Source organism: Typha latifolia, chromosome 7 (genome assembly GCF_019914945.1).
Source record: "Typha latifolia isolate L0001 chromosome 7, TyphaL0001v2, whole genome shotgun sequence".
NCBI classification, from domain to species: Eukaryota; Viridiplantae; Streptophyta; class Magnoliopsida; order Poales; family Typhaceae; genus Typha; species Typha latifolia.
The window spans coordinates 3,441,488-3,451,923 of record NC_133092.1 but is presented as its reverse complement, the minus strand read 5'-3'; the positions used below and the strand labels follow the sequence as shown (position 1 = coordinate 3,451,923).

The 10,436-nt window shown below is 38.3% G+C and overlaps 2 protein-coding genes across 4 annotated transcripts; one reads left to right on the top strand and one right to left on the bottom strand.

Moving 5' to 3' along the window:
* Positions 1-840: 840 nt before the first annotated feature.
* On the top strand, positions 841-5,651 carry LOC140791664 (PI-PLC X domain-containing protein At5g67130-like). The gene is made up of 8 exons (XM_073142275.1): positions 841-1,014; positions 1,098-1,214; positions 1,294-1,431; positions 3,994-4,092; positions 4,178-4,478; positions 4,570-4,793; positions 4,896-4,982; positions 5,241-5,651. Exons 1-8 carry the CDS (start codon positions 955-957, stop codon positions 5,415-5,417), a joined length of 1,203 nt encoding a protein of 400 aa, XP_072998376.1. The 5' UTR covers positions 841-954; the 3' UTR covers positions 5,418-5,651.
* A 1,992-nt stretch (positions 5,652-7,643) lies between these two features.
* LOC140793064 (probable serine/threonine-protein kinase At1g01540) lies at positions 7,644-10,295 on the bottom strand. 3 transcript variants are annotated; one of them, XM_073144416.1, is made up of 8 exons: positions 10,078-10,255; positions 9,416-9,994; positions 9,196-9,300; positions 8,987-9,109; positions 8,730-8,900; positions 8,520-8,649; positions 8,235-8,441; positions 7,644-8,082 (listed from the first exon to the last, which is right to left on the bottom strand). In XM_073144416.1, the coding sequence occupies exons 2-8, from the start codon at positions 9,937-9,939 to the stop codon at positions 7,945-7,947; spliced, it is 1,398 nt and encodes a 465-aa protein (XP_073000517.1). In that variant the 5' UTR covers positions 9,940-9,994; positions 10,078-10,255; the 3' UTR covers positions 7,644-7,944. The 3 variants fall into 3 exon arrangements, with proteins under 3 accessions (XP_073000517.1, XP_073000516.1, XP_073000518.1); XM_073144415.1 differs by having other exon boundaries at positions 9,416-10,295; XM_073144417.1 differs by having other exon boundaries at positions 7,703-8,141; positions 9,416-10,159.
* Positions 10,296-10,436: the final 141 nt, after the last annotated feature.

Here is a 10,436-nt window from a genome sequence, read left to right as displayed (position 1 = left end):
AAGATTAAAAAAATGTCCAAAAAACGTGCAGATTTCCGTCATTTTTAGGAGGAAAAGGACTCAATCGCTGTGCAACGCTGCAGCCTTTTAATTTCCCCAATATCATATGATAATTGAACTACGCTACAGCTGTAGCTCCACTGCCCACTGGTTCGTTCAAATTGTCATCACTGTTCAGTCTACAATAGCTGGGGATTTTGGTGGGCATTACATATATATATATATAAGGTAGCAAGCAATAGGAGATCAATGGGTAGTGTTGGTGTGGAAGAGGGATTAAAAGGATGCAGTTGCAGGTGTGAAATGGGAAAAGCTAAAAGTGCATTTGTATTTTCTTTGCAGTGAAAGATTCCTTGTGCCGCAAAGGAGCACCTGGACAAATACATACTGTGGAATCTGGACACCTGCTCCACACTCTGAAGCAATTCGTCCTAAAGAGGTTTTCCCACAAACCTCCCAATCACTCATGTTGGTTAGTGATTGGCCTAATGGTCAACTCAGCTTGTTTCAAGCTAGATTCAATCTTATTCGTCTTATGTGAAGTGGGTGACCTCTAGATTTGTTTAATTAATATTTAATATATGTATATAATAATTTGTTGAGTTCATCAGCACACCAAATTTGTTTATGAAAACTTTTAAAATGTGAGTCCCTGGTCAAACAAATTTATAGGCGTGCTTAGCAGTTGGCACAATACTTGGCTTTAATGTCTGCTGTGAGAGAGCCGATGAGATAAAGCCGCGTATCCAAAGAGCAAGAAATCCTTACAGCTTGGGTTGTACTCGGTCCGGACCTAAGATCCAACAACCACCTTTGGTACCTTCTCCGGCTCGCAGACTCGTATATAAAGTATAAACCTCTCTCATCCTCTCGTTCCATTTCGCCGCCCTCTTCCATCTCCGCTCCTATCGGACGGCTAAAAAAGACTGTTAACTCGCAGGAGCGCGATTCCCGATGCAGCCCTTTCTTCTACTCTTACTCCTCGTCTCTCCTCTTCTCTCTCATGCCTCCCAGGTTCTCGTCGCTCGCCTCACTCAAATGATCGAATCTCTCTATCTAATCTCAATTTCGTAATAGCTTTAATTCGATTTCTGTAGCTCGGAGGCACGTGCTCGGCCGATCGAGATTGCAACGCCGGGCTGCATTGCGACAGCTGCGGCGGATCCCAGCAGCCAATTTGCACCCAAATCTCGCCGACGGATCCGAAATCGAAGGTCAGAATCCTCTACCCTCAATTCCCATTCGAATTTTTGAATCGGGTTTGGTTGATTTGGATTGGATTTTCGGGACCAGGCGAAAGATCTGCCGTTCAATCGGTATTCGTGGCTGACGACGCACAACTCGTACGCGATGACGGGGGAGAAGTCGGCGACCGGAGCGCTTCTCGTCTCACCCACCAACCAGGAGGATACCGTCACCGCCCAGCTCAAGGTACCGCTCAACCATTACCTCTTTCTGTCTCGTTCGAAACCGAGCGGCCGCCGCCGGAGTTGGTGGTCGTGCGGTAACGGGAAGCTTTTAGTAATATTCTAGCTAAAAATCTGTATTGCATTTACTTCTTATATAGTATAATTTATTTGGTACACGAACTATTACTGTTTTTTACGTAATTTCTAATTTTTTTAATGAACTGAAAAATAAAGTAACTGTATGAACTATTTCAACAAATAATTTATTTATTTAAAAGTTTATGCGAAAAAAAAAACTCAGGTGGATATATAAAAATAGTGACAGTGCAGGATTGAAGTGAAATTAATCTTTTTTACTTTCGATATTTAAAATAGTTTTTATAAGAAGAGAATATTTAGAGGCCAGGTAGTACTAATAGGAGACTATTATTATTTATTTATAACTTAACACTATTAATAAGAGTGTGGTGGGGGTGTAGTTAGGTAGCAAATGTCGGACAGCACCTATTCCATCGCATTGCGGGAACGACGGAAAAATCGTCGTCTAGAGTAGGTTGGATGGTTGGGTTTGCAAGTCACAACTCTGGGTCCTATTTAGTCTGCGTGACCGAGTCCAGACGCGCAAATTGTCCATCAGGTTTTTTTTATTATTATTATTGAAAATGTCCACCAGTTGGATGAGTCGGTTGGATGACCATAGTTATCATTAAAACATTATTAGTATAATTGTTTGCATTACTTCATTCTAGGGCTAACGGAGATAAAAGAGGCATTTCGTAATTTATCAGATTTTTCTTTCATAAGTTAGTTCATTAGAAGTTATTTGCATTAAAATTTTCTTAGATTTTGGTAATAGTAAGATTGAGTTCTTAAAATTGAGTTAGTCTATTTTGAGCGGACATAATTTATATAGGAGATGCGCATCTTACTATTTTAAATATTTTTTTTCACAAACGGTCAGTTTATTAGCTTAGATTTGGCAATGAGAATTAGCTGCAGGAATTTCTTGCATCCATAGAACGTGGCATCATCCAATTGGCTGATCGTCCACAGGCTGCAGAGATTTCACAGCAGTATCCCTCCCATTCAATACCTACCTTGATGGTTGCTGCCAATGGATCCGAGAGAAGACTTCTTTGAAGTTTAAAGTATCCGATTTTGATTTGAATACTCAATTAGATTTTGTTGAAGTTAGGTTAGGGAAGTAGTTTAATATTGGCAAAATGCCAATACTTTTCCTATGAAGGATAAGTCTAAATAACTAAAGTAAACAAAATGGAATTAAAAAAAAAAATCATAATCCCAAGTCTTGCTTTCTAGAAGAATCATTGTCAACATCCAAGAGAAGGTTTCTTAATAATATAACCTGGCCCGACCCACTTTCTTAGAAAAAGAAATTTTATGAGAAAGTTGGATTTGTTCTAACTCGCAAGTTTTCCCACCATCTATAGAAGATTCCATAACCTATTTTGGTTATTCCAGGCCCACTGGAAACCTACAGAGCTGAAACTAATAAGAACCTGTTAATTTGGTTTAAAGCAATTGATTTAATTTGTGGTGGCATATATTCCTAACTTAAGGATGTAAAAGTGAAACAAGTTTCTTCCTCCTTCCTAGTGAAGCAAATTCATACTATTCTAACTGTGTAGAATTTCCTATTGGTTTTCCACATATGATTCCTGTTTGCTCTTAAATCAAACTCAGTCCATTCGATTAAGGATAGGGTGGTTGATACCTAACTCGGCTTTGCATTCTATTTTCTGCTACTCTATCATACCAGTTCGAATTGCAAATATGAAGGCTGAATTCTACCGTTGAGTTTGCTTATGAGCTATGGAGTAACAAACAACTATAGTTCCGCCGGATTGTTCTGTCGGGTCAATTTATTATCCTTTAATTTTAGTATTTTAAGGGTATATTATGTAATTTCCTACTTTTATGTTAGTGTTTTGTTATTTAATTTGTCCTTATTTGTGCCTCAATTACTTCCATTGAGTTATCATGAGGTTGCATTTCTGCTAGGAAGCTTGAAAGGATAACATCACTATGAAATTTCTGTTAATAATTTGTTTTATTATGAAGAAAACTAAAGAGAAAGAGAATAATAGGAGTATGGTGGAAATTGGAAAGATTGATTGTATTTCTGTGTATTAAGATACACAAAGTGGTAGCTTATTTATAGTTGAATGAGGCCATTAAAATAATAAAAAAATACAACAAGATGGTATTGACATATTTATACCAAATATGAGAGAGTAAGTATGGTAGGATATAAGAGATATTATCATAATGTGCTAGGACAAAGAATATTCTCAAAATAATATCTTGAAAATATTTTAAGAATATTATAAAATCAATCATGATAATATCTAATACCAATTATGAAAATATATACAATAATCTAAACAATTATTATAGATTTTAACCATATATTCTAAGTTCTAATAATTCCTACATTTAACAAAGCTAATAGAAAGTAAAAGAGTATCCATGATTTTTTTCTCTTTTTTTGAATATACTATGAGGTTCTTTTTTCAAACCAATTCCTAGGTACCTAATAAAAGATTGGTTGATCTGAAAGCAGAATGGTGTCAGGGGTTTGATGCTTGACATGTATGACTTCGAGAACGACATCTGGTTGTGCCACTCGTTTGGCGGCATGTGTTACAACGTCACTGCCTTTGTAAGATTGTTATAACTTTGATCCTAATTTATTCCGTCAATATAATCTTGCAATTAACAACTAATCCCCCATAGTATTCCATCAGCAACCTGCCATCAATGTCCTCAAAGAGATCCAGGTTTTCCTCGAAGCGAACCCTTCGGAGGTCATCACCATATTCATTGAAGATTACACCGCAGCAGGAGGCCTCACCAAGGTGTTTAATGCTTCTGGCCTAACAAAGTATTGGTTCCCTGTGTCTAGCATGCCTAAGAATGGGGGTGACTGGCCTTTGCTCAGTGACATGATCAGCAAGAATCAGCGTCTGCTTGTTTTCACATCCAAGTCAGCCAAGGAGGCCTCCGAAGGCATCGCTTATGAGTGGAACTACGTAGTAGAAAACCAATGTAAGAATTTATCATAAATCCAATTGGAATCAAATCGGAATTTATCATATCATTACATTCTTTGTTTGACATTCTGTTTCATAAAATGAAGATGGCGATGAAGGGATGCAAGCTGGATCGTGTCCGAACAGAGAGGAATCTTCGCCAATGAACACAACATCCAAGTCACTTGTTCTAATGAACTACTTCAAAACAAATCCAAATTTAACAGCAGCTTGTGCAGATAATTCAGAGCCTCTTCTTAGCATGCTTACAACTTGTCATGATTTGTCCAAAAAGCGGTGGGCCAATTATATAGCAGTTGATTTCTATATGGTAACACTATAGAATTACTTATTTTTCTCTCATGGTTGAGCTTGAGTTTAACGGCAATATTGTTTTTGTTGCTAAATTAGCTTCTGGTTTTATCTAATGCAGAGGAGTAATGGAGGTGGAGCTCCAGAAGCTACAGATGTAGCAAATGGACACCTGGTCTGTGGGTGTGATGACATTACATTTTGCAAGGTGAGCGATACATCTTTCAAAGGCAACAGAGAGCACACAAACAAATGAGTTACATAACAAAGTAGGATGTAAATTATCTTTATAAGGTTTAGTAGTAGCCTAGTGGAAATTTATGAAGGAATAGAAGCTTATCCCCAGTACAAAGCAAACCTTGTTTCCTACTGTATCAGCTCTCATTGACAGCAAATTTCTAATCACTATATCTCCTAGCAAAATATCATGCTGACTTGTTATCTTATTTCTTATTTACTGACACAGGCTAACGCCACCTTCGGCACTTGCGATGTGCCTCCCCCGCCACCGCCATCACCGCCCCGAGCACCTACTCAAAGTTTGGCGGGATCCAATACATCCGATGCTCCGATTTTGAACTTGGGATATCGAAAAAGTTGGTTGTTTGGGACTGCATCGATAGCTCTGATCCTGCTATCATAAGATTTTTCATTTGTTAGTGGCCTCCTGGCATTGAGTTAATCTACCATGAGATTTATCATTTGTTAGTAGCCTCCTGGCATTGAGTTAATTCAGAGCTTCTGTACAATCTGGAATCTATATATTTTTTTTGTGTATTTGATTTTTTGTAGCCTTCATGGATTGCATATTTGGAGATGTTCTTTGATAAACCTATGATTGCAATATATATACAAATAAAGTTTGAAATACAAAGAAGATGTTATATAGCTAACTTGTGATCCAGTCTATCAGGTGAAAATAAGAGTACTGTAGACTTAAAACAAATCAACATGACATCATTGTAGTCCAAGCTGATTCTATATCAGCAATTGGAAATCCTAAAATTTGGTTAACATTATCAAACCAATGAAAGTGTCTGGTAAACTGCCAATACAGATGATACGATGAAGTAGAAGTCCATCAAAGATTAAACTATCAGCTTGGACACCAAAGAGAAGTGACTCAGATGACCGTCATGGGATGAAGCAGAACTTTCTCATCGCATGGCTCCTTTCTTCAATGTTTAAGATAAATAATAATGTACCATAGCATTCAAATATGTGATGTTGCAATGTCATAGACTAAATTAATTACTCAATTTTTAACTTATAGTGTTAAGAATTAACCTCAAAGGCATCCACGCAAAATCCATTGGTGTAAAGAGTATACATAATATGAATTTTAGAAAGGTGCACACATAGATAAATATTTTTAGAGGGGTATGCATACAAAAAAAAAAGCTATCATATTTTGTCTAATTGAAGCTACTTTTATTATTAGTCCAATCATTCTCATTACTATTCACCCATTGAATGAACTCCTATTTGTCTAATTCACCACCAGTGTTCGTACAGCAACTTCAATCTAGTTTATTGATCATATAAAGCTATTAATTAGACATGCAGCTCTAAAGAATGGCAGTAAGAACAAATCACAGATGATATGAATTAGATATGCATGATATTAGAGTCATTATTTATTTCCGACAACCAATTAATATAAGAGTTCTCGACCAATCTACTACCCTTTATGCGTTTATATACCAACAACTATGGTACTTTAGTAAATAATTTTCAAACTACAGTAAAATAGTAATATCTTTTGTCGGTGATAGAAGATGGTCAGAAAACGCAGTGATATAGATAGTGAAATTATCTTCTCCAACAAAATGGACAGGAGAATCCATGCAGCTCCTACAACTAAATGCTCACCATAAAGGACTGATGGGTCCTTCTTTAAAAAAGGCTTGTCTTTGAATAATTGCATAATATATGTAACAAGTTCATGCACTGGAACTCACAGAAATCACTGTTCTGAAAGAATGCATGCATGCCAATGGACCACCCCCTCTTCTCAAGCTGAGAGCAAGAAGATACAAAACTAAGTCCAAAATGAAGGGGAGCAAGATACCATTACTGCTGTGCTCTATTTCTCCTTTTGCCACTCAAGAAGAACACACAGAGAGGAGAGAGAGAGAGAGATCGCCACTCATTTTGCAACTGCAGCAGCTTCAATTATGTAGCAATGGAGGGGTCCATGGCCATCAAGGCAATAAAACATTTCCAGCTGGAAGTTTCTCCCCAAGTACCTATTCCACAAATATTTATAGTAGAATCTATCTTATTAATTGTCTTGCTTCCACGTGATTCACTTAATTATGGTTACTGGCATCTGAGACTTTGTCCGCCATAAAATATAATAAGGAAATTTATCACAAAGGAATACTTGCATTCTGACTTTATTATCAATCATATTCAATCAGTCATATGAATATTTATGAAGACCTGGCTGTGGCTCCGTTTCTTTTTACCGCAATCTTAGAAAACGTACTCAAGATATTAAAGTCTCTCTCTCTCTCTCCCTCTATATATATATAGTTAATTTAACTTATCTATCTATCTATTTATCTGTTAAGAGAATTAATTTAAGATATTTTTTAGGCATAAAAAGCAAAGTGTAGGGTCGAACGATGAATACCCATATGTTTATAAATTTCCCACAAACTAGTTTGTGAAAAGAAAAGGCATTAGCTGGAAAATAATTTGAAAGAAAGAAAATAAAACCTTTTAATGCAACCACCCATAGGCCATAGGCCATTATTGTGTAGATGCATTTATAATCATGCTCCCTAGACTCCTGTTCACATTCAATAATAAACTATATGATATTTGTTTCATCTACCTCCGAAACACTTCTGACAGTCTATAGTAACCTCTGAGAATGGTTTCAAAATAGATATAATTTCAGTACACTTTCTCCAAACAACAGGAATCAAGAGATGATGATCTCATTTAAACTATACAAAACTCTCACTTTCTAATATATTTGGCAGGCACAAGGCCAGAGTTCCGCAAAATTTATGTATTAGCAACCAACTTAAAGCCACATATATACTGATATACAAATGTAACCAAGGTATTTTAACAGCGCCAGTTCAAGGTAGTGAAACCTTTTTAGAAATCAAGCAGCTTTAAGTATCAAAAGCATCATCCTTTCTGCGTCGTAGTAGCTAATTGTTTGCCCATCTTGGAGTCATGTTGGCATTGCTCTCGCATTCACTGCTATCACCACATTCAGTCACTGGCTTTTCTAGCAATCTTGCCTTTTCCAGTGGACTCTCTCGAAAAGTTCGCCCAGCTCGACGATCCTAACGAATTTAGATGAAACAAATGAAACTAGTTTGCCATGTTACATGATGCAATAGACCTGAATAAATTGCTGGATTAGGGAAAACAAGCAAAGACTTCAAAGAATCCAGAGACGTTTGAGTTCATTAAATATCCTGATTTGTTTACTTACACTGTATGGGAAATCATCAACTTCCAGCATGTGTATTACATGCCCCATCTTTGGCCTCTTAAGCGAGTCAGGGTCCACACATTTTAGTGCTATTAAAAGAGCCTTCTTCAGTTCCCTTGAAGAAGGTTTGTCCTGCAATTTAGGGTCCAAAACCCCTTCAGAATTCCTGCTCGTGACCATCGTCTTGAGCCATTCGACCAGATTGACCTGAAAATCCTCTAGTAGATTGATTACTGCAACTTTTTAAGTACTACAAAAGGTTAGTATAACAAATCGAAAGCTAACCTCTCCAGGAGGTCTGTTGTAATCAACTGGGTTTCGACCGGAAATTATTTCCATTATAAGAATCCCAAAACTATATACATCACTCCTCTCATTCAACATTCCAGTGCTAGCATACTCTGGGGCTACATAACTACCAAAGCACAAACAATAATTCTCGTAATGTATAGCTACTGATCAGTTCAGATAACAATCTTAGAAATTTAAACTGACCCAAATGTTCCCATCACACGAGTAGTGACATAACTCCTCTCAGACCCTAAGAGCTTTGCGAGACCAAAATCCGAGACCTTTGGGTTCCATTGCTTATCAACCAATATATTGTTCGATTTAATGTCCCGATGAACTACTTTTGGTTCAAGTCCCTCATGCAAGTACATCAACCTAGATTATTGGAGTCTCAAATAAGAATGTAACATTGTACAAGAAATTTAAATTGGAAATACACAAGATAAAATTGCCCAGCATACCCTTTTGCTGTTCCGAGAATAATGTTCATGCGGATCTCCCATGTAAGAGGGCTGCAAGGCCCAACATCCCCATGAAGCCACTGTTCTAAATTCCCATTATTCACATACTCGTAAACAAGTATCCTAAATGCAACAAGAACAAGAATAGGAAGAGTTTATAAACTAGTTATTACTATGGACATGCAATGCTTTATAAGAAAAGGCAATACCTATGAGCACCTTCAGCACAATAACCCAATAATCTAACTAAATTCTTATGCCGAACTCGGCCAATTGCTTCCACTTCAACCTTGAATTCTCTCTCAGCTTGGCCCCTGAAGTCGACATTGAATTAATCATATAAACATACAGAGTAACATCAACTCCATTTCAATATGATCAAAATGTTACCAACTGCTATGAAAGCTATAAAAATTAGCAATATCGTACCTGTTATTGAGCAAATTTTTAACAGCAACCTGAGTCTTATCTTCCAAAACACCATGGTAAACAATCCCGTACCCACCTTCTCCAATCACTTTCTCATCTGCGAAGTTGTTCGTCGCCGCCTCGAGCTCGCGGAGAGTGTACCAATGCCCCCACCCCAAGTGTGACACCTCTGGGGCCGCGATGGCTGCCGTCTCATACGACCCAACTCCACCTACTCCCCCGCGCTCCGGGTACGTAATCCGATGACCTTTGCCGATCTCAATGTGGATCCTTTGATGTGCAATCGGGCTCTCCTCCTCGTGGGGGAGTAGCAGAGCTTGCCTTTCCATGGATTGCGAGGTGGGTTCAGATTCCGGCGGCGGTTTGGGGTCCGAAACGCGAGATGAGTCTCGGTGGATTTCTTGGATTTCCTTGGAGGCGATGGGGATGGTGGGTTTGCTGCGCTTGGAGGCGAGGTAGAGGGAGATGAGGAAGAGGAGGAGGACGAAGGCGGCGCCGACGCAGATGCCGACGAGGACCCACATGTGGAGGCCGAAGACTACGGTGCGCTTCGAGAGCTCGTCGTTGAGGAGCGGCGAGCTGTAACTAGACATTGTTGCTCGTAAAAATACAAACTTTGAGATAAAAATGCCAACTTTGAGGAGGAAGGGAACGGTAGTCACTTAATAGTTTACGGAGACGGGATTTGGAAGTACCGGAGCCATAAGCAGAGGAACGTGGTGAAAGAGCACTAAGATACTATTTGGGTGAGAAAGAGAGGATTTTTAGGGAGTGGCGAGAGAGATGGAATCTTGGAGAAGAAAGAAATAGAAAGGGTTAAGACTTAGAGAGTAGCAGCGTAAGTGCGTAACTATATATTAATTGTAGTACTTAAGCTGATGGTGAGATGGAGATCGCTAACAAATATATCAGAAGGATTAGTACTTAGCAGCAGCGAGGATTGGATTGCCTCCCAAATAGTAAAGATTAGCTTTGCATAGGGTGCTAGATTGACATTTCTTCACCACTAATCTTAAATTAT

Bases quoted from the DNA above. Each gene is read 5' to 3' on its own strand.
- LOC140791664 (XM_073142275.1), top strand. From the start codon at position 955: ATGCAGCCCTTTCTTCTACTCTTACTCCTCGTCTCTCCTCTTCTCTCT. The intron at 4,093-4,177 runs GTAAGATTGTTA...GTATTCCATCAG, and splicing joins GTTACAACGTCACTGCCTTT to CAACCTGCCATCAATGTCCT. The intron at 4,983-5,240 runs GTGAGCGATACA...TTACTGACACAG, and splicing joins ATGACATTACATTTTGCAAG to GCTAACGCCACCTTCGGCAC.
- LOC140793064 (XM_073144415.1), bottom strand. From the start codon at position 10,008: ATGTCTAGTTACAGCTCGCCGCTCCTCAACGACGAGCTCTCGAAGCGC. The intron at 8,442-8,519 runs GTTAGCTTTCGA...GAGGATTTTCAG, and splicing joins ACAACAGACCTCCTGGAGAG to GTCAATCTGGTCGAATGGCT. The intron at 8,083-8,234 runs GTAAGTAAACAA...TAAATTCGTTAG, and splicing joins TTGATGATTTCCCATACAGT to GATCGTCGAGCTGGGCGAAC.